The 24,685-nt window shown below is 46.2% G+C and overlaps 1 protein-coding gene across 1 annotated transcript in view; it reads left to right on the top strand.

The window, feature by feature from the left end:
- LOC126481784 (odorant receptor 82a-like) overlaps positions 1-24,685 on the top strand; it is a 93,478-nt gene that overhangs the window by 32,203 nt on the left and 36,590 nt on the right. Inside the window, exon 4 of the mRNA XM_050105740.1 lies at positions 19,540-19,820. Coding sequence (XP_049961697.1) covers positions 19,540-19,820 — 281 coding nt within the window. The remainder of the gene's footprint in view (positions 1-19,539; positions 19,821-24,685) is intronic.

Genomic DNA, 24,685 nt, shown 5'->3' with positions numbered 1-24,685 from the left:
CTACATTGTAATATTTTACAGACAATATAAAAATGCAATGTAAGTAGTTTAGCTATTATATTTAGCTGATAGTATCATAAATTGTGGGTGTATCACGAAATATTGTCTACTATAGATCATCACAAGTAGTAAAAATGTAGCTAATACACCATAACTGTCTTACTTCTACAAATTATGATTGTAGTTGCTTCGTTCAGACGATAGTTCCCTATAACTTCATAGCATGTCTACATGATTTAAGGTACATATTTAGAAAATTTTCTGAAACCTACAAGTGTTGTGTTAAACGTATTTCATAGTAAATCAAAGATTTTGAACTACAGTTGTGTATTCCAAAACTTTTGGCAGCAATGACTTATTTGAGAAGTCGTTTCCTCTTAATTGCAGTGAAAGTATTTACGTAATTAAAATAGTAGTTCCACTTTTATGATCGTCACTTAAATATACTGCAATGGTGTACTATCATATTCCATTTAGTTTCCCACTTCAACAGCAACATATACAGTCATAAACTGCCGCCATTTTCGAGTTCGTTAGTTTTAGCGTATAGAAGACTTCTATCCCAGGTTATTCTCTCGTTATAAAACAAATCACTTTCTTCGGCACTGTAAGTCATAGCTTAAAACGAACTAGCTGTCCTTGGAAATTAAAACACAATCAGCGACGATGTTTCAAAAGTATCCTGCTGTCTGTTGAAGTTGTAATGCTATCAAGACACCATGCAACAAATGTAAGATTAATGAAAAGCCAGTCCACTATTTAGAACTGTCCACACGACTGGTTTAGGTCTTAATATTAGGCCGTAATCAAAAGTATATGAAACTGCACATTTTAGTGAATAAAGATGGGCTTATTGATACTTTCGTTTTTTATAACGGAAGATGAGAGACAATACTTATACAGGGTGAAGACAAATTTGCGCACTCGGACTTCGCTGCGCAATTCCTCGCATACTTGCAATACAAAAATATCTGTCACAAGATTTCGTCATGCACAAATTTCTGGCAGAAAATGGACGTTAAATATCGGCAATCTGGGAACACTGTAATCACGTGTACGGTAGCTCCCCTGTCATGTGATAGCAGCAGAGCTGTGTAGTTAGTGCAGTGGATAGCGTTGCTGGTTAGCGTGTAGGAGGCCGAGGGTTCGATTCTGAGTGTTGGATTATTTGCTTTTATTTGCTAAAAGTGGTCTGCGTGGTACGGTATCTGGCGTCTTAATCGTCATACAGCGATTACAGTTGCAATTACGTACTACGAACACAGAAATGAAAGTACAATCGTATTCATTGGTCACCTTTTAAGGAAGCCTTTTGCGCGTCGTGAACGCGAATCGTTTCGCACCACTGCATCTATTGGGTTCTAAAAATGTTTTCTGTCTACCCTCCCCCAATGGTCCCATTCCTCGTCCAGGTCCATTACGATCCGTTATGGCTTTACGTCTCCAGCAGAGCAGGCAACGAGCTTTAAAAATAATTTCGATGGGACCATTGGGAGAGGGAACACCGAAAACACGTTCGGGACCTAGTAGATGTAGTGGCGCAAAACAATTCGCGTCTACGACTTGTAAAAGGTTTCTTTAAAAACTGAACAATGAAAACGATTATACTTCCATTTCTGTGTTCGTAGTACGTAATTGTAAATATTTTGTAAAAGGCACACTGTAATCACTGTATGACGATCAAGACGCCAGATATCGAACCACGCAGTCTACTTTCAGCAAGTAAGAACAAATATGCCTCACCACTGAATCGAACCCTCGCCCTCTTGCATGCCAACCCATAACACTATCCTCTGCTCCAATCGCACAGAAATGCTGTGCGCCTGTTGACAGACGTAGTTACCGTACATGCGATTACAGTGTTCCCAGACTGCCAGTCCTTAACGTCCGTTTACTGCCCGAATTATGCGTAGTACGAAATTTTATGACAGACGTTTTTGTATTGCAAGTATTTGAGGAATCGCGCTGCGAAGTCCGAGTGTGCGAATTTTTCTTCACCCTATATGTGTACAGTATAAGTGCTTAAATATTGTGTAACTTCCGTTAGGCTGCAGAGAAGTGACGTCAAATGATAAAAACAGTACAAGTCAAGTGTTTTTAAAAAAAGTTTCACGCCCATTGACGTCATGAGAAAAATGCGCGTGTCGTAATAATGAAAACTGTACAATCCGATGTTTAAAACAGTTAACGTAGTTTTACTTAAAAAGAGTTTAAGCAAAACTTCGTTAACGTTTTTAAAGTATCGGGTTGTGCAGTTTTTATAATTACGACACGGCCATATTCCTTATGAGGTCATTTGGCGCGGAACGTTTTTAGAAATGTTTCAAATGGTTCTAACAAGGGAACCTCCCCATCGCACCCCCCTCAGATTTAGTTATAAGTTGGCACAGTGGATAGGCCTTGAAAAACTGAACACAGATCAATCGAGAAAACAGGAAGAAGTTGTGTGGAACTATGAAAAAAGTGAGCAAAATATACAAACTGAGTAGTCCATGTGGGGGATAGGCAACATCAAGGATAATGTGAGCGCAGGAGCTCCGTGGCCCCGTGGTTAGCGTGAGCAGCGGTAACTCAGCGTGTTCGGTCAGAGGGTTAACTGCTCTCTGTAATAAAAAAAAATTAAGTTAATGGATCAACGACGAACTGAAACGGGTGTCTTGCGACGTCCGCCCCGAGCAGATGCAACGAACAAAAGCGAACAAAATGAGATTTAAAAAAAAAAAAGAACGCAATTGCGGAACGAGAGGTCCTTGGTTCAAGTCTTCCCTCGAGTGAAAAGTTTAATTTTTTATTTTCAGACAATTATTATCTGTCCGTCCGTCCGTCAAATGCGAGGTAACTGCTTCGTAGTATGGGGACGCTACACCTAAACAATCATCGAAACACACGACGTCAGGCGACTACAGCGCACGGAGGAGAGAGTATTCCTGCTAACGAGGCTCCCTGGCTGGCAGCTGACTGTTCGCTACTTTGAACGAGAGTGCGTTAAATACGTGAGATGTATTCCGTGGGCAATATGAATCCAGCAAATATAGCGGTCGCAAAACACAGACACTAAACTTATTACAGTGAACAGAGACGTCAGTGAACGAACGGACAGATCATAGCTTTGCGAAAATAAAGAAAGTAAACTTTTCACTCGAGGGAAGACCTGAACCTAGGACCTCTCGTTGCGCAGCTGCTCACGCTAACCACGGGAGCACGGCGCCCCTGCGCTCATATTATCCTTGATGTTGCATATCTTGCGCATGGAGTACTCAGTTTGTATATTTTGCTCATTTTTTTCATAGTTCCACACAACTTCTTCCTGTTTTCTCGATTGATCTGTGTTCAGTTTTTCAAGGCCTATCCACTGTGCCAACTTATAACTAAATCTGAGAAGGTTGCGATGGGGAGGTTCCCTTGTAAGCACTATGGTACTTAACATCTGAGGTCATCAGTCCCCTAGACTTAAAACTATTTAAACCTAACTAACCCAAGGACATCACACACATCCATGCCCGAGGCAGGATTCGAACCTGCGACGGTAGCAGCAGCGCGGTTCCGGACTGAAGCGCCTAGAACCGCTCAGTCACAACGGCCGGCTACATTTTTAAATCCACGTGACTTCTATTGTTTTTATCATCTGACTTTGCTTCTCTACAGCACAACGTAGGTCACATATTATTTATGTCGTTATACTTTACATATATAAGCATTGTCTCTCATCTCCTATTATATAAAACAAAAACAAAAAATGTCTATATGTCCATCACATTATGTATTAACATGTGGCAGTTCCAGATGCACTTGATAATGGCTTAATATCAAGGCCGAAATCGGTTGCGTGAACTTAATATAGTCCTAAAAATGCAACTGGACCGGCTTTTCATTAATTGAATATCAGTTGCAGAATCAGCAGCGTCATCCAGGTATGGAGAAACTAATAAACGTACGATTGACAAGAGGTCTATTATATGCGTATCAGTGCTACGTACGTAGTAATTAGAAGAAACGCCATGGACACTCCGTATGTAAGAAAAGGCTATGCGCTGGATTTCTCGTTCACATATGGCACTTCTACGTCGTGTAGTAGATGGGAGTAGAGTGACTGCTACTGGGTGGTGGAGGCCGTTATGGTGTTAGTCAGCATGCCCTTGACATCCACCTGAAGTGTCCAGTGTTAGTGTGGTAGCGAGAAATAGGGGGTGATTCCCGAATATAGAGGCCTTCCAGGGTCTTATGGCTTACCGACGGAGACAGGGTTCAGAATGACATGAGGATAGGCAAAATATTTACCATCCAGATTTGGACAATTATGTAGGTGTACCCTCATACCAGGTACAGCTTGGTATTTTCTCTTAATATTTCCTCTCTGCACAGCAGGTGAGGTAAGTGCAGCAAAGGACCTGAGACATATATACACTGTCCGCGAGGTCTTGCGCTGAGGTCGCCATTTTTTGGCGTGGTGGGCTCAGACACAGTCCTCGGTTAAGAGCAAGTGACCAGCAGCAAGGCACTGAAGGAGTCTAACGTTGTATCTGGCACAGTCCTAGTGGTGGTTGTGACGCCTGACACACAGCAGGCACCGTGCATGGTCCTGACTGCCGATGAACTACTCGGCTGCACAGCAGGTTTAAATGCAGCTTTACAGAGCTGACTATGTGGCGGGAGCTGCGTTCCGTTGACACCTGGTAGCTTCTCGATATAGGCCAGTGACCGAAGTGTGGCTGTTGTTACACGGTTGTGGGTCAAACTGCAGAACCTCGCTGAAGGTTGATCAGTGTCTCAGCCATTGACTCATGGGTGTTCGGTGTTTTCTGGTAACGGTAAGCGCTCAAGATTTGGCACTCTGTCTACGACACAAAGTGCTTGCGTGGTCTGCGGTGTTACACTTCCTCCCTCTTTAGGTAAATCCAGCCCCCCCCCCCCCCCCACCTAGTATTGCTGCTGGTTGAAATAGAATCACAAATACATTACAATTGTCAATGAGTTTTCCATCGTGTGGGACCACAGTCATACAGAGTTACTTGAAAGAAATTTCCGCCATTTGACTGTAAATTGGTCATTTATTTCAGATAATCATGAATTTGGCTTTGTAGCCATTCTCAGGTGCATGTTAAATGTTACAATGTAGCCGACCTGTCTGCATGATATGTCATTGTCGAAAAAACGTATTTCTGGTCTTGTAACACTAGAAATATGTGCACTCAATTCTGGCCCACAGACCAGTCACAACAGACTAAATCTCATATGTACATCAGACATATTCGAAAGCTTTTATGAACATTTACAATCATTTGAATGGAGGCTTATTAGGTTGTGAACACCTTAAGCAGTGGCTGGAATACTCAGATGGGCAATCTTCTTTCTTCTGTAACTTCTGGGGTGGAGCATTAGGCAACTTTGTTCTCATCGCTTCTATTACTTGCAAAATTTCCTAGTTGCTCCTGGTTTGTCGTTGATTCGCTTCTTCTCTCACAGTTTGCGTCAAAAACACCAGCCTAAGAGATTTCTATCAGTATAGTACAGGAAATGTGGCCTCCACCCAACATCGTGCATCTGCTGGCGTCACACCAACTCACTGAGAAAAAACCTGTTGTAAGAAAGAATTGCTGCTGATGCCGTGAATGGAAGTGCTGAGACTAGGCAGCTGGTGAGGGAGGGATGATGATCCTCTTGGCAGGTGCCAAAGGTATGGCTGCTTTGTGACAAAAAGAAGTTTGCGATTCTCCACCCGCAAAGGATGGCAAAAAACAATAAAAATTTATAATTACTTGCATAATTAAAGTGAACAACTAGTAGTTAAAAATTAACTCAGAATCGTCAGCAGTTAATGAGTGACGAAAGTTGCCCATCAGTTCTGTGGGTGCTGTGAGGGTGACCGAGAGATGATATATAGATAATTACGTTATACTGTTATAGAGGTATTTTTCTATGACGTATCCAGTCGATACCGAGTAGCTAATTATATCAAGATGGCGGTTTTTGTTAAAACCAAGTCTTTCCACTAGTTTGGACACCATCATATGTGTGCAGTTGCAGGTGAAGTTGGCATTTGGTAGATGCTAGTTCCTGCCAACTTAACGTTTAACAGTAGAGTTTCCAGCACTACTGGAAAACATAGTTATGTTGGCAGTAAGAAGCAGTGTCACTTTCGTTTTTTTTTTTCTTAATTGTGATTTCATTTCCCTGGCCCATATGGGTAGGGGAGGGCTGTTAGTGGCACAATACGCCACTCTTCAGCCGAATGACATGACAGCTAATAAAGAAGAAAATTATACATATAAAGGCGATAAAAAGGGGGACATAAAGCAGAGTAAGGGGAGATAATGGAGATAAAAATACACTGACATGGAGAAGTTCATGGGGGGATAATTAAAGAGGTCGACATAGAGTTAAAAAAACACAGTTGGCGATTTGTAGAGCACAAAAGGGCACTGAAGTCACACACACACAGGTTAAAAGTTGGCCCCATTATTAAAAACAAGCCAGAACAAGACACCATAAAACTACTTGAAGAGATGAAGCACACATGACGAAGACTAAAACTGTCAGGAGGGACCTGCCGAGGGAGAGGCCTGAGAGGATGGAAAAGGAGGGGAGAGCAAAGTGCAGTAGGGGAGGGGGTGGGATGAAAATACGGGCATCAGGGGCGCACCAAGAGGCAGGAGACAGGTGAGGTGGGAGATGAAGAGGGATGACAAGGCAGGAGGAAGTGCAGAGACACTGATGGGGAGCATGGGAGAGGGAGGGGGTGTAGGAGGGGAAAGCCACTCAGGAGAAGGGAGGGGGAGTTGAGGGAGCCCTGAGGAGGAGATAGGAGGAAAGTGGGGTTAGAGTTAGTAGGAGGGGTAGATGTCAGGGCAAAGCTCATCATCTGGAAGTTGCCTTGGGAAGGGAGGTGGAGGGTGTGGAGATGGAGAGCATGACACAGCAGTAAAGGCACGGCAATGAGCTGGCAGTGGAGAGGAAGGAGGACACCACGGGGGGGGGGGGGGGGGGATCGAGTCGGCAGCCAATGTACAAGGTGCAGATGTGTTCAAGGAAAAGAAGAAGGTGGGGGGAAGGGGATGAGGTCATAGAGGATGTGCATGGGGCATGGAAGGCGGATATGGAAGGCGAGGCGGAGTGCATGGCGTTCTAGGATCTTGAGAGTGGTATAGAACCTGGGAGGGGTGGAAATCCAAGCAATGCTGGCATAATAAAGGATGGGGCTGATCAAGGATTTGATGGTGGAAGGACGCAGTCCCCATGTCCGGCCAGTCACTTTTGTCTATCAAATGTTTTATTTTGGATCAGAAGCTTGAAGAAGCATCCGAGATAAGCTGTCGAAAATACATCACGTGCATATGATTCAGGGTTTTCATCCAGGCTACATGGACTTACACCTTAGGTTCTTTCTTGAAGCGATGTTCGTAAGTGCTTAAGCCTCAGGAGCTTTTGTTCCGGTGTAACGACAAGCGCCAGCATGAAGATGAAGAACGCAAGAGCAGAGAGGGCTGTGAGACGAGGTCAGCCAGTAGTACGCTGACTAGGAGGACACCACGACTGGAGAATACACGAGGAGAATAAAAGCGACGCGCCGCCTAGCACTAGAAGAGAGGCAAAAGAAACGCACTAGAAGAGTCGCATTAGAAGACGAACCGTGACTTGTGAACCATATGAACTTGTGTGTAATTACTTGCATGGACATTGTATGTAGCGAAGGACTTTGAATATTTGCATGTCTCCAATTGCTTGTGACCCATCATGTAGAAACAGAAGTTAAGTATTGTCTATTCAATTACTGTATTCAACTTCATTAATATGATTTGCTTGTATGTTGTCTAGTTATCCGAGAAAACAGCTTCCTATTCACCCTATAAGTGTCGAGTACGCAGGATCCCACAGTTTTGTGAAAGCCACCGCTTTTCGATGAGCAGACCATTTATCTTGCTGATAACTAGTCGAGGAGTACGGAGCACAAACTTGGTATAGGGAAGGATGGAGAAGGAAAGCAGCCGTGCCCTTTCGAAGGAACCATCCCGGAATTTGTCTTAAGCGACTTAGGGAAATCACGGAATACCTAAATCAGGACTGCCGGACGCGACATTGAACCGTCGTTCACCCGAATGCGAGTCCAGTGTGCTAAAAACTGCTCATTAGTCGCAACAGTTCGATTAATAGATATTACGATGACAGATAGAAAGGACGACCGCAAACGAACGAAAAAGCCATCCATGATGTCACTCAGGTAACGTTAAATGATCTTCTGACGTTAAATGATCATTTGGCAGGATCTGTCACTTGACTTGATTTTCTTGTGTATTTCAATATTTATTGTGGGTGATATTCACGTGTTGACCAACCATTTATTGCCAGCCTAGTAACCTGTAAAAGACGAACAGTTTAAGCATATTTTCACACTTATTTGATTATCACATTAAGTCGTTAAGTGAGCTTAAAGAATCGGCAGGTGAGGGGTGTATTCGATATATTTGTTTATTTAAATCTGTCTGCAATTCTTGTCTATGTAGTGCTGCAAATTTCTAACCTTTCCTAAAGTTCTGTTAGCACATGATAAACACAGCAATTAATTTAAAGGGCAAGTTAAGTCATACCTCTAGGCATGAGGTGTAGTTGTTGCATGGTTCACTGTCTGGACAGGGAACTGTAAGGCTGGGTACCAATTTTAGTGATAAGCCAGTTTTAGTAAGAACAGACAGCAATATCTTAGTCTTTCCCACTGATTCGTTGTTATCGCGTTGAGATCGGATGTTCTGCCGAAGGTTTTTGTCTTCTCAGCACGATATTTCGACGCCGTAAGTCGATGTCTTCATCTGATGTTCTCTGACACTAGCTGCACAGCTGACCAAGATCCATATTTATGCCCGGGCAGTCGCTGGAGTTCCACCTGCCTCTGCTCCAGCTCCTCTTTAGTCCACGCCAATGACTCGCACTTCTACACCGCTGCAGGTGTTCCTTATTCCGCCCGCGCCCACTGTGGCCGTCTTCCACGATGGAGGCTGCCGCCTGGTGCCCCATATGTGGACTGATCCTGTCATTTGCGCCTGCAGCAGTCCGGGGTTCATTACTGACCAGAGGAGGTCAAACGCCGGATTTGATGCAGTATTCTTTATTGTCGTTCCTTGTTAACAATATCAGTTTCTTCCCAAGAATTAGCAGCTTTCACTCAGTTCACTCAGTTAATATTAGGCAGAAATCCAATCTGCATTAGGATCGCACTTCCTTAACTCTCGTGCGGATTGGTGTACAGTATACTGCTGCATCCATTTTCAAAAAGAATTCAGAAATATAGGCAGTAATCCAAGCGCTTTCAAATCTAAACTGAAGAGTTTCCTCATGGGTCACTCCTTCTATTCTGTCGAGGAGTTCCTTGAAAAATTAGGCTGATTCCTGTGTTATACTGCTGATTGCGTTTGCTTAAACTTATGGCTTGACTTTTTTAGGTTCATACAAATTTTATTTTATTTTTTATTACTTTTATATTGTAATTTCATCTACTGGCCGGTTACATGTCTTTGGAGGTTTGCTCCTCACTTTGGTTCTACGGAATTAGACGTGCAAATAAATTTAAAAAATGGAGCACCAGACTGCGGTCACTGCTGAGAGAGACTGCTACAGTGGGTGCGGACGAGATATGGAACAATGTTAGCAACCTGAGACCTCAAGAATCGTACCTCATGGAAGTAGATCAAATACGACGTAATATGGAACTCTAGCAGCAGCGTGATATTGCACGGAGGACGTCTGCGGGTTCGGATAGAATACTGGAACACCACGAGACTGGTACTGTCGCGAGAGACTGTCACAGTGGGCACGGGCGACATATTGAACGCCCACAGCGGTGTGAGACTGCAGAGAATGCAGGTGTGGACGGGATATGGAACACCAGGATGCGGCCACCCCCACAGGAGACTGACAGAGGGCACGTGAGCAAGTGTGCCTCGAGGGAGCAGACCAAAGAGGGCAAACCCGATCAGTAGCGGATGGTAGGTGGATCTCCAGGCACCAACCAGGCATCAATATGGAACCCAGTCAGCCATGCAGCCAGTTTCAATGAGTACTTGATGAAGAAGTCGAGTTGCAGCGTCGAAATATCGTGCTTTGAAGTCATGGGCCACTGGCAGAGCACCCAGTCTGAACCAGGTGACAACAACAGACAGTTTCAGGGGCGTTCTCACTCAGAGGTATTCCAATGGGTTTAGGTCGAGACTCCATTCAGTCCGGTCCACGAATGACGTTGTCCAAAATGTTAGTCATCCACTCGAACAGAGTTGATCCTATAATGCACTTGTCGTGAAGAGGCTAAATGATCGATATGGCACTGCTCTAGGCCAGTACCAACCTCATGTTTGTTAATGTACGTTTTGTATGCCAAAAGTGGAAACTTTCTGCTGCAGTCCATTTCATGAATTTTACTGTAGACAAATCGTTGCCTCAAAGATATTGCTTTATGACTGGGTGCAACGCCACTTTTATGCAAACAGTGATCGTCTTAGAGGTTTTCCTCTACTGTGCACAGTATACAATTCTGTAAAATGCGTTCATATTCCTCTGTATTTAGCGTTTCCTTATGCGCAATAAAGGCATCACACTTGGGCATGAATAATATTCCCATACTATGACGCTACTTCCTCTGTTCTCCACAACTCTTACGACATGCGCTGATTGGTAATACTGTCCAAGCATTCGCTCAATTTAGACTCTTGCAACGGATTGCCAAAGTGTACATCGTAGTTCATGACTTTAAATGACTATCATCACTATCACCAGTGATTCACTATCCTGTGGCGTTGCTCTTTACACTATTTCAAGCGTCACTTAACATTGACAACAGAAAAGGGTGGCTTTGAAACTGTTCGACCGTTGTACCTAATTTCTTAACTCCATATGCACAGTCATTGTGCTAGGTAGTGCTGGTTCCTTCCACTGATTCATGATATTATTTTTACACTCTCCTCCAATACTCGACAACCACTGTGTTTCAGTGCATGAAGTCTGCCTCTTCTTGGTTTAGATGTGGTTGTTCCTTTGCGTTTCCACTTCGCAATCACATCATCAACAGCCGTGTTGGGCAGCTTTACAAGATCTAAAATGTCCCTAGTGAACCTGTTGCTATGGTGACCAACAATGACTAGTCCATGTTCGAAGTCACTGAGCTCTCGTGACTAACCAGTTAGTCTGTTACTGTTTTGTACTGAGAATACAATACCTCACACCTGTAATTATACTATAGGGTCCGCACCTCGTGAGGTATAATGGTCAATTCCGTGATGCACAGCGGTGTCCGGATCCTTTTAGATCAGATACTGTACAAGCCTTGGTTGGTTGGTTGGTTTGTGGGGGTTAAAGGGACCAGACTGCAATGGTCATTGGTCCCTTTTTCCAAAAAACTAAAATCACCCACAGAGAATAAAAAACGAACAACAGAAAAGACGGCAGATGACACAGGACAAGAGAGACTCAGAGATCAGACAAATCAAATTAAAATCACACAGAGTGTGACGGTGGTTGGCCAACCATAGAGAAAAAAAAGGAAAAGCCAACCACCGAGACACGTATTAAAAACTCAGTCTAAAACTGTAGGCCAAAGGCAAGAATCAACGCAAAACTAAGCCTGCCATGGCAGTTTCATCAGTTAATAGGGCAGGGAGCGTATCAGGCAGCGCAAATATCTTCCTGACCACAGCTAAAAGGGGGCAGGCCAACAAAATGTGGGCCACTGTCAAACCCGCCCCGCAGCGACATAGAGGAGGGTCCTCCCGACGCATTAAATAACTGTGCGTCAGCCAGGAATGGCCAATGCGGAGCCAACAAAGGACAACTGAGTCTCTGCGATTGGCTTGCACAGATGACCGCCACACAGTGGTCGTCTCCTTGACAGCATGGAGTTTATTGGGTGCGGTCAGATTGCGCCATTCAGCGTCCCATCGCGCAAAACTTTGCAGCGCAAGAAGGCTCGGAAATCAGTCTCCGGGAGGCCAACGTCCAGAGATGGTTTACTGGTGGCCTCTTTCACCAGGCGGTCAACATTTTCATTGCCGGGTATCCCAAAATGGCCGGGGGTCCACACAAAGGCCACAGAGCGGCCACAACGGGCAAGAGTATGCAGGGACTCCTGGATGGCCATCACCAGACGAGAATGAGGGAAACACTGGTCGAGAGCTTGTAAACCGCTCAGGGAATCACTACAGATAATGAAGGACTCACCAGAGCAAGAGCGGATATACTCTAGGGCACGAAAGATGGCGACCAGCTCAGCAGTGGAAACATTGCAGCCAGCCGGCAAGAAACGTTGTTCGTAGTGGTCTCCTAGAGTTAGACCATAACCAACACGATCAGCAACCATTGAAACGTCAGTGTAAACAGCGCCAGAGCCTTGATACGTGGCTAGGATGGAATAAAAGGGGCGGCGGAAGGCCTCCGGAGGGACTGAGTCCTTCGGGCCCTGTGCTAATTCGAGCCAAAGGCAAGGGTGGGGCATACACCACGGGGGTGTACGCAGAGGGTCCCAGAAAGGAGTCGGATTAGGGAAAACCCCAAGCCCAGAGAGGAGCTCTCTGATGCGGACCGCAATCGTACAGGCCGACTGGGGCCGACGATCTGGGAGACTGACGACCGACAGCGGGAACAGAAGACGATAATTAGGATGCCCGGGCAAGCTACAAACATGCGCAGCATAAGTGGCCAGCAAAAGTTGGTGCCGTAACTGCAGTGGAAGGAGACCAGCCTCCACAAGTATGCTGTCCACAGGGCTGGTCCGGGAAGCACCAGTGGTAAGGCGTATCCTGCTCTGAAGGATTGGGTCCAGCACCCGCAATGCTGAAGGGGTGGCTGAACCATAAGCCAGGTTCTCATAATCCAGACAGGACTGGATTAACGCCTGGTAGAGCCGTAAGAGGGTAGATCGATCGGCGCCCCAGCTGGTGTGGCTCACGCATTGCAGAGCATTAAGATGCCACGAACACATCTGTTTAAGTTGCCGTATATGAGGCAGCCAAGTCTACCGGGTATCAAAAACCACTCCCAAAAACCTATGTGTGTCCACCACATCAAGAAGTTCGCCGGCAAGATAAAGCCGCAGCTCCAGGTGAACAGTGCGTCGCCGGCAGAAATGCATAACGCAGGTCTTGGCTGCCGAAAACTGGAAGCCATGCGCTACAGCCCAAGACTGCGCCTTGTGGATAGCGCCCTGTAGCTGACGTTCAGCAGCTGCAATGCCAATAGAGCTATAGTAAAGGCAGAAGACGACAGCATACAAGGACGCTGAGACAGACGTTCCCACCGCCGCAGCGAGCCCGTTAATTGCTATTAAAAACAGGCAGACACTTAAAACAGATCCCCATGGCACCCCATTTTCCTGAATTCGGGAGGAACTAAGGGAGTCCGCGACTTGCACGCGGAAGGTACGATGCGACAGAAAATTTCGGATGAAAATCGGTAGAGGATCCCGAAGACCCCAACCATGAAGCGTAGAGAGGATGTGATGACGCCATTTCGTATCGTACGCCTTCCGCATGTCGAAAAAGACAGGGACCAGGCGCTGACGGCGGGCAAAGGCTGTACGGATGGCTGACTCCAGGCCCACAAGATTGTCGGCGGCAGAGCGGCCTTTACGGAATCCACCCTGAGATGGAGCCAGGAGGCCCCGAGACTCGAGTACCCAACTCAACCACCGGCTCACCATCCATTCAAGCAACTTGCAAAGAACGTTGGTGAGGCTAATGGGGCGGTAGCTGTCCACCTCCAAATGGTTCTTCCCAGGTTTCAAAACGGGGATAACAATGCTTTCCCACCATTGCAACACAAACTCACCCTCAACCCAAATACGGTTGTAAAGGTCGAGCAGGCGTCGCTGGCAGTCCACTGAAAGGTGTTTCAGCATCCCCTGATGCGATCTGGCCTCGGAGCTGTATCAGGGCAAGCAGCTAGGGCACTGTGAAATTCCCACTCACTGAATGGAACATTGTAGGATTCAGCATGGTGAGTGCAAAATGAAAGCCTCCGACGATCCGTCCGCTCTTTAATGGAGCGGAAGGCCAGTGGGTAATTCGCAGAAGCGGAAGTCAGAGCAAAATGCTCTGCCAAGCGGTTTGCAATTACGTCGGTGTCAGTACAAACTGCTCCATTCAGCGAGAGCGCAGGGACGCTGACAGGTGTCCGATAGCCATAGAGGCGTCTAATCTTGGCCCAGACCTGCGATGGAGACGCATAGAGGCCAATGGTGGGGACATACCGCTCCCAGCACTCCTGCTTGCGTTGGCGGATAAGGCGGTGGGCCTGTGCACGCAGCCATTTGAAGGCGATGAGGTGTTCTATGGAGGGATGTCGCTTGTGACGCTGGAGCGCCCGCTGGCGATCTTTAATAGCTTCAGCGATCTCAGGCGACTACCAAGGCACAGTCCTCCTCTGAGGGGACCCGGAAGAACGGGGAATATCAGATTCTGCAGCAGTAACGATGCTGGTGGTGACTGAGTGAACCACCGTATCAATGGCTTCATGAAAAACAGGAACAATAGCGGCAGTGGAGGAAAACAAGTCCCATTCGGCCTTATTCATAGCCCACCTGCAAGGGCGCCCAGAAGACTGACGCTGTGGCAGGGACAGAAAGATCGGAAAGTGGTCACTACCACACAGGTCGTCTTGTACACTCCATTGGACAGAAGGTAAGAGGCTAGGGCTGCAGATCGAAAGGTCGATGGCCGAGTACGTGCTGTGTGCCACACTGAAATGTGTGAAGGCACCATCATTTAAAATCGAAAGGTCTAGGTGTGTCAATACATTCTCAACGGTGGTGCCTCGACCTGTTGCCACTGACCCACCCCACAGAGGGTTATGGGCGTTGAAGTCGCCCAGTAACAGGAAAGGCGGCGGTAGTTGCGCTATCAGCGCAGCTAGGACATGCTGCGGGACATCACCATCCGGTTGAAGATAAAGACTGCAGATGGTAACAGCCTGTGGCGTCCACACCCGAACAGCGACTGCCTCTAAAGGTGTTTGCAGAGGGACAGACTCACTGTGAAGGGAGTGAAGAATATAGATGCAGACGCGACCAGATACCCTTTCATAAGCGGCCCTGTTCCTATAATAACCCCGATAGCCACGGAGGGCAGGGGTTTGCATTGCCAGAAACCAAGTTTCTTGTAGAGCAATACAGAGGAAAGGGTGAAGGCTGTTAAGTTGTCGGAGCTCAGCTAGATGGTGGAAGAAACTGCTGCAGTTCTACTGGAGGATGATATTGTCCATGGCTCAGGAAGGCGTGAACGTACTGGGGAGGCAGATTACGCCTCCTGGGCCCCTACTGCCACCGATTCACTACCCATGCAACAGCTATCCATTGCATCTGAGGGACTGGCGAGATACAGGTCCTCAGCAGACACCAGAATCTCCACCTCATCCTCAGATGCAGAGTTGGAAGTTTGCGGTGAGACAGGTGCCACCGCAATGTCAGGATGCTTGGGAGCCTTTTTCTTTGACTGCTTTGCACGCTGTGCCTTTGGTGGGTCTGGCAAGGAGGGCCTCACTGGGTCAGTCCCAGGGACGGACGACGACCGTGAGGTCCTATGACCAGCGACCGGTGATTGCTTCAGAAATTTGCAGGTGTCTGCTTTGGCACTGGGCAATGCCTGGGATGGAAGGGCCTCAAGGGACCCCTTCCTGGCGACAGTAGCCAAAGAAGTCGCACGTGTCTCTGGCTGGGAAGTGGGAACTAATGTCCCCGATGGTTGGGGTGGTGTTGCTCCTGAAGTAGATGGAGCAGGAGCAACAGGAAGTGAAGTGCCCCCCACAATCAAGGGGGCTGGTGAATTCTGACATAGCTGAGAGCCATCTGTATGTGAGGACACAGTAGAGAATCGAACCGGTGTTGCAGCTGCAGCATAGGTTGATGTTATTGGCACAGGATGTAGCCACTCATATTTCTGCCTTGCCTCGGTGTAGGTCAGGCAGTCCAGGGTCTTATATTCCATTATCTTCCTTTCTTTCTGGAAGATCCTACAGTCCGGTGAGCAGGGGGAATGGTGTTCTCTGCAGTCAACACAGATAGGAGGGGGGGCACATGGAGTATTGGGATGAGAAGGACGTCCACAATCTCGACACGTGATGCTGGAAGTACAGCGGGATGGCATGTGCCCGAACTACCAGCATTTAAAACACCACATTGGAGGAGGGACATATGGCTTCACATCAAAGCGGTAAACCACCACCTTGACCTTTTAGGGTAAGACATCACCCTCGAAGCCCAAGATGAAGGCACCAGTGGCTACCTGATTATCCCTTGGACCCCGATGGACACGCTGGATGAAGTGAACACCTCGTCATTCTAGGTTGGAGTTTAGTTAATTGTGGGACTGTAGAAGGAGATCCCTGGACCATGTTGAGACTCTTATGGGGCGTGATGCTAACTGAAACATCCCCCAACTTGTCACAAGCGAGAAACCTCCGTGACTGGGCAGAGGATGCTGTTTTGATGAGCACTGAACCAGAGCGCATTTAGGACAAGCCCTCCACCTCCCCAAACTTGTCCTCTAAATGCTCCACAAAAAACTGGGGCTTGGTCGACATAAATGATTCACCATCAACGCGCGTACACACGAGGTAGCGGGGTGAATAATCTCCACTGCCTTCTTTAGCCATATGTTCCTCCCATGGAGTGGCCAGGGAGGGAAATGATCTTGGTTCGTATTTCTTGCCGTTGAGGTTAGACCTCGATCGCTTAGAGACTGCTGGTGGAGGCCCACAAGCAGGAGATGATGTACCACGCTTCATTGCGGGTCATCCGCCCTATGCCACTCACTCTGGCCAGGGGCTCTCCCCACGGGCGCCACCCAGCCACAGCAAAGACCACCTGGCAGGATGGCTTTTGCCGGGAGTCCCGATGCCCCAGAGGGATAGGCATCTACTCCTCGGCATACGTGGGGAGTTAGCAGCTCAGGCATCAGCAGTGTGATCCCTGTGTAATCAACGGGCTACGACCAAGAGGGTACATGACGACCCCACCACAATGGACTGGCTACCGTGCTGGTTGTCGGGTGTCGAATATCCATTAATAAAAGGAGCAAAGCTGGAAGGGCACAATGGAGGGAATATAGGCTACCCAGAACACACTGCAGAGGATGTGGCCGGAAGCTCAGTGTAAGTCCAACTCCATGACATTAACGAATATGCCAGATATTAGGGCAAGATGGATATAGAATACACCACGTAAGGCGTCCTTCCCCAAATGGTACGCACTAACGGAAAAATTTTGAAATGGAGTGATCAAACCCCTTAGGTGACCATCACATTAAAGGCCAAAACAGTTGAGACTCCTTTTAGTCGCCTCTTACGACAGGCAGGAATACCACGGGCCTATTCTTACCCCCGAACCCACAGGGGGTACGAGCCTTGAAGGATGGCATTAAAATACGGAATGTAAATAGGCCATCACGTTTGACGTTGCTTACAGAAGCAATATTTAGCATATTGGACCAGATGCAAATGTATGTGATACGCCCTGCTAAACCTGCAGGACAGGTCAGGTAGTTGGAATTGTGGAAAGGGGCCAAAATGAGCGGCTGTCAGTTACACTCGAACACATATAACTTTATTTATTTGACCAAACATTACAGTACAAATTCTTGAACTTAGTTACCGGCTGAATACGCCACACTGTCTTATGCCTTAAGGGCACAACCACTTTAATTGAAAAACAAAAACGGCTGAAAGCCATTAACTCAAAATTCAGAGGACAAAAGAATATTTAGCAGGCAGAAGACCTCACGTTAAGTGGCTGAAGGCCCAAAAATCTAACACTTGAAAAGCAACAACCTTAATTTAAAGACAGTTGAAGGCCGATGATTTAAGACTCAAGGTAAAATTAAATAAAATAAAAACACAAGGCAGAAGACCTTATCTTAAATTAGGCTGAAGGCCCCAAAAAATCTAACACTTGACAAGTAAGGAACTTTAATTTTAAAACGGCTGAAGGCCCATGACTTAAAACACCACTAAAAACAATTGAACTGTAATTCAAAAGCATCGGCTGTGAGCCATACAAATACACACAGCAGAAAGTAAGAACAGGCAGTGCAGCTAACGGCGCTCAGAAGTTTAGGGGGTCGGCCAGCACTTGAAATACTAACGTTCACTTAGGTGAGACAGGCAGTCGGCCCAACCATTCACGATCCGACGACAACCCAACCGACAGACAGTCAACGGACAGACCGACAAGGTAACTTGCGCTCCACTCGACCAGCACACAACCGGGAGTTCAATGCAAACGTAAAAGGCATGGACGCCCACAACCAAGTATACATTAAGCTGTCGAACTACAGACCTTGCTGGACAGCGACACCACGGTGAGGTAAGGACACTGCCTAAATTTACGTCAACAGCCAGGGCAGGTAACCTGAAAGTAAACGGCCACAAGGCAGAAAATTCTGCTGGTGCGCTTCAATTGCAAATAACCAAATACAGTTAGACTCCACCGGACAGTGGCTAAACCTTCGCCAAATCGAACACATACGTTGTTGCTCGCGGGAATGTCCCAACAGCCAACAACAAGAACCAAGTGCCACAACGTGAACAGTCTTGACTTGCTGGTAAGTTAAATCTAAACTCAACTTTCGTGTCCAGGGTCTGTGAGGCACGGACCTCGTAGGAATGGAAACAGCCCCACATACTCCGACATTGCGTAGAGACCGCCAGCGGGCCCGGCCAAACAACACCCCGCGAAGATTCCCTCGCTGCTCCACACCAACCGACCGACTGCACACACACCAGTACAGAAACAGCTCTAAAATAACTGAGCAGTCGACATCAAAAGCTACACACAATTTCAAAAACACTAGGATGAAGAACGCAACAAGTGCTAAAAGCAGTGACTGAGCAATGACACGGCCGAACCACGAGTTGAGACACACACCGCCAACCCATAAGAGACTGGCGAGAAAATACACGTCGTCCGGTAAGACGACCAACCGACTATCAACCAAGACTGTCCCCGGTTCAAGTCATGTATGCTGGCGACGGTCGGGCGAGTCATGGCTATCCAAGCCTCACTTCTGCTACAACGCGACTGACTTCCACCGCGTCCGAACAGCATGATCGCCAGGTCCGAACCGCACTGTAGGCGCGTTCCAACTCACTGCAGATCCGAACTCCACTCCCAACACTCGACAACCGGCAAGTAACAGCAGTCAACAAAGGTGCTGCTGCCGCTCACGGGGAGGCAAAGCAGCAACTCATTGACAACAGAAATTGAAACTAACACAACACTTGAGGGGGCAATATGGTAAAAAAACAAAAAAACAGACAGGATGTCAAATAAGAGATGGCGCGAAAACGAGCCAAGCACGGCTCAGTATGCTACAAATCTCTTATTCGCAAGTAGACAACACTGTCAAATAAAAACATAAAATTGCCGAAAGGAGATTTAGAAGCTATGATAATTAGCAAAGCCGTCGTAATTCCTTTCTGACAGTTTCCTTTGGCTATGTCATGAACTGAGAGTGGTTGCCAGGACAGGACCTGATGACTGTGGCTGGCTGATGGGAGTTTCTGGCTTGCCCACAGGTGATTTACGCGGGTTTGGCGGCTGGCTTGATGTACGGCGCCCTGTTGTCCTCCATCATGGACGGCTTCCTGGTGTCGCTCTTCATCTACATGGCAGGCCACCTGCAGCTGCTCAATCTCATGCTGCGCAGCATCAGCGGGAGTCAGGCGGAGGATGACGAAGATGAGGACTACCACGGCGAGAAGCGTCGTGACGTGGCAGCTGCTAGCCACTTTCGTCAGGAGCAGCTCATGAGATGGCGGCTTGCCCAGTGCGTCACCTACCATTGCCGTATCGACATGTAAGGAACCACGTATTGCTACAATTTTACTTCTTTGCTGCTAATTCGTTTCCTGATTTTGAACTACGCCACTAACAGTGGCGTATGACTCAATTTTATTTATTTCACAATCACTCCCATTACGACAACATAGCTATGGGCATCAGATCCTTCCAAACGATATCCTCGTTGTATCTCTTCCAGTGCTACAGAAGAATGCTGAAGATTATATGGGTAGATCACATAACTAATGAGGAGGTATTGAATATAATTGGGGAGAAGAGGAGCTTGTGGCACAACTTGACTAGAAGAAGGGACCGGTTGGTAGGACATATTCTGAGGCATCAGGGGATCACCAACTTAGTATTGGAGGGCAGCGTGGAGGGTAAAAATCGTAGAGGGAGACCAAGAGATGAATACACTAAGCAGATTCAGAAGGATGTAGGTTGCAGTAAGTACTGGGAGATGAAGAAGCTTGCACAGGATAGAGTAGCATGGAGAGCTGCATCAAACCAGTCTCAGGACTGAAGACAACAACAAGAACAACAACAACATCTCTTCCAGTACCATATAAAAACAAACTATACTCCTTCTGGACAGCCTTGAAAGCCCCAAAGCTACTGGCCGACTACCGTGTCACCCTCAGCCTATATGCATCAAATGGTTCAAATGGCTCTGAGCACTATGGGACTTAACATCTGAGGTCATCAGTCCTCTAGAACTTAGAACTACTGAAACCTAACTAACCTAAGGACATCACACACACCCATGCCCAAGGCAGGATTCGAACCTGCGACCGTAGCGGTTGCGCGGTTCCAGACTGAAGCTCCTAGAACCGCTCGGCCACACCGGCCGGCTCCTACAGGCATCACCGAATCAGATATGGAGGGCAAGTGGTCAGCAGACCACTCTTCCGGCAGTTGTCAGTTTACGAGGCTGAAGCTGCTGCTTTTCAATCAAGTAGCTCCTCATTCTGCCACACAAGGGCTGAGTGCAACAGCGCTCGGTAGACTGGACGGTCACCCACCCAAGTGCTAGCCAAGCCTGACAGTGCTTAACTTCGGTGATCTGACGGGAGCCGGTGTTACCACTGCAGCAAGTTCGATGGCTCCTATACTATATAATTTTTCAAGTATTAGTTGTTTACTTCTGGAGAAAACAAGTAATTAGTTGAAAATGGAAATGAAGGATCAGAAGCAAAGGTTCATTAACGAAATTTTATTTGGAAAAGAAGGTAATAGAACCGTTATAGGTAAGGTGTCACAGATTGATGCTGAAAAACAAGTGAATATGAGATAAAACATGATATTCTCTGCAGCATCGGTGAGGAAGAGAGCATGTGGCAGACACTGATTAGAAGAAGGGCACACTCAGATAGCTGCGTGCATTATAACGCCACTTCCTTGAAACGGAGTGATGAGCGGATGGTGGGTGAGGGGGGGGGGGGGGGGAGTTAGGGAGGTGGGAAGGAAGTGCGTCTGGAAATGCTCCACCACATACATTGCCAAATGTAGAGTAATACGCTGACCCCGTGGAGACACGAGATAAGGCCAGGAAAAAGAATAAGCTAAGGATGATTGTTTATATATTACATTAGGGAGAAGCTTGCTTTGCACTCGTACTAGAGAAAGACACATGGCAAAAAGTGTAAAGGAGGGCAGAAATTGTAATACATTCGACAAGTATTGGAGTTAGTCGACGGTAAATGCTAGACTGAGATGAGGAGGTTGGTGCAGGGGCAGTTGTGTTGATACACGTCAAACACTCAGACTGATGAAACACACACACACACACACACACACACACACACACACACACACACACACAAAACCACATGTACAGGATGTAACGTTCTGGTACTTATCCTGGTGATAGAGGATGGTGTACCGAACAACATTATATCAGTATTTACGTCATTTGCAAACTAATAATTGTAGTTGTTACAAGTTCATATGTTTTTAGATTGGTTAGTAGTTCCAAGTCATGTGACAAGAGCAAGACATTAATGCCTATTTTCCCCTGGAAGGAGGTCAGGCGTTGAAATGTGGATGTGTGAACAGAGAACTGTTAGTCTATACTGGCAGGCATAGTCCGTTCAGTGGTGCAGCTACTACCATGTAGAAAACATCAGTTCATGAAGACTGCGATGTGTTCGTGGGAAGATTGTTCAATGCAGAGAAAAATCAACCAGCACTCTGATGTGTGTATTAAGGTACCACATAAAAAATATCTACGCTTATACACTTTACATACTGAATATGTATGTCGTCAGAACTGGTTCTATTGGTGACAGATCTGGGGATCATGCTGGCCATGGAAAAAATGGAAATGAAGTCCCATGCTTCTTGACAGAGCATAGGGGAACGATGCAGGAGACCTGCACCGCCGTACTAGGCAAGGTCCTACTGGAGGTGGTTTGCCATTGCCTTCCTCCGAACGTAATGGGGATGAATGATGATGATGAAGACGACGCAACAACACCCAGTCATCTCGGGGCAGGGAAAATCCAAGACCCTGGAGTACCTTAACATCACGGAGATAGTACACAGACTGCTACTGTTGATTATGAGTTTAAGGACACTAAACATATAATATCATCAGCATCTTATTTACCTCCAGGACAGAATCTGTCTGCATCAGAATATTTGTGTAGAATGTATCTGAGACGGGACCTGGTAGACGTTGTTAGGATACTGGGAAAATACAACCTGCTAAGAAAAGTGCTTATAAACATCACTTGTGTGTAATAGCTTAGAATATAGCTGAAATTTCTGTGATATTTGCCAAATAGGACTGGTAGGGGATATTAAACGTACGTAAAGAACGACACTAAGAATGGTCACTGGTTTGTTTTAATCATGGGCAAGCGTGCGAAAAGTGAATTGGCAGACGCTTGACGGTAAATATCATCCCAGGGAAACCTACTTTCTACGTTTTCACCAACTGTCTGGCAGGGAATGTAGCGACAATGAGGAAGCATACAGAAGAAGTGGACCTGTTTCCTCTGTGATAAGACAGAAATCACACTGACGGATGCGTACACTGACGACGTGGTCACAGTCCCGTGATAAGTAGGTACTTTCACCTTTGGAAAAGAATGAGCGCTACATAAAAATAAATTTCTCACTTCATATTTTTCATTAACTTGCAGTTCACACCGACAGGTAAACTATTGCAGATGTATTTGCGACACAAGTGAGTACCAGAGGAAAGAAAATCAAGACAGTATAAGGAGCTACATTGCAGACGATTTCCATCAATCGGGACTTCAAGTTGTTGACATTACATACTATATAACAATTTCCGAACCTTTTCATCCCAGAGCAACACTTGCAACCTACGTCTTCAACTATTGGCTGGATGTATTCCAATCTGTGTCTTCCTCTACAGTTTTTATCTTTACAGCTTCTTCCAGAACCATGGAAGTTATTCGATGAGGTCTTAACAAATATCCTATATACTGTACAATCTTATTGTCAGCGATTTCCGTATATTACTTTCCACGCCGATTCTGAGGAGAACTTACATTTTCCTTACCTGATTAGTCCACCTAATTTTCATTATTCTTCTGTAGAATCACATCTCCAGTGCTTCGAAGCTATTCTGTTACTGTTTACTCACAGTCCATGTCTCACTATCATAGAATGCTGTGCTTCAGACATATATTCCCAGAAATTTCTTCCTCAAATTGAGACCTATGTTGGATGTTAGTAGACGTCTCTTGGCCAGGAATGCCCCTTTTTTCCAGTGCTAGTTCGCTTTTCGTGTCCTCCTTGCCCCATTCGTTATTGGTTATTTTGCTGCCTAAGTAACAGAATTTCTTAACTTCAACTACTTCGTAATCACTAATAGTGATGTCAAGTTTCTCGCTGTCCTCATTTCTGCTACTTCTCATTACTTTCGCCTTACTTCGATATACTCTCAATCCATATTCCGTACTCATTAGAGTGATCATTCCATTCAGCAGATCCTGTAATTATTCCTCACATTCACTGACGATAGCAACGTTGTCAGTGAATTTTATCATTGATATCCTTTCACCTTGGATTTTGAATCTACCCTTGAATCTTTCTTTATTTCCAACATTGCTTCTTCGATGAACAGACTGAACAGAAGGAGCGAAAGACTGCTTCCCTGTCTTACACACTTTTATTTCGAGAAATTCTTTGTTTTCCACTTTTACAGTTCCCACTCGCTTCTTGTACGTATTGTATATAACGCTTCTTTCCCTGCAGCTTATGCCTATTTTGCTCAGAATATCGAACTCCTTGTACCATTTTACATTGTCGAAAGCTTATTTCACGTCCACAAATCCTATGAACATGATTTTTCTTGTCTTGTTTCCATTATCAGCCACAGCGTCAGGACTGTCTCGCTGGTGCCGTTACCTTACCTAAAGCAAACTCATCGTCACGTAACTGTTCTGATTGTCACGCAACTAATCCTCAGTTTTCTTTTCCATTCTTCTGCATATCATTCCTGTCAGCAACTTGGATGCATGAGCTGTGAAGCTGATGGTGCGATAATTCTCGCACTTGTCGGTTCTTGCTGTCTTGGGACTTGTGGATAACGTGTTTTCGAAAGTATGATGGCATATCGTCCGTCTCATACATTCTATACAGCAACCTGACTAGTTGTTTTGGTGTTACTCCTCCAATGAGTTTAGAAATTCCGATTGAATGTCATCTACCCCTTCTGCATTATTTGATCTTAAGTCTTCCAAAGCTCTTTTAAATTCTGATTCTAATACTGAATTCCCTGCCTATTCCATAAATTCATTATACAAGTCCTTCCCGTCGCTGAGGCCTTCAATGTACTCTTTACACTTATCCGCTCTCTCCTCTGTATTTGGCAGTGGAATTCCCGTTGCGATCTTAATTTAACCG

Source organism: Schistocerca serialis, chromosome 5, assembly GCF_023864345.2.
Source record: "Schistocerca serialis cubense isolate TAMUIC-IGC-003099 chromosome 5, iqSchSeri2.2, whole genome shotgun sequence".
Taxonomy (NCBI): Eukaryota; Metazoa; Arthropoda; class Insecta; order Orthoptera; family Acrididae; genus Schistocerca; species Schistocerca serialis.
Note: the sequence above shows the minus strand (reverse complement) of the source record. Positions and strands in the feature narration are given on the sequence as shown.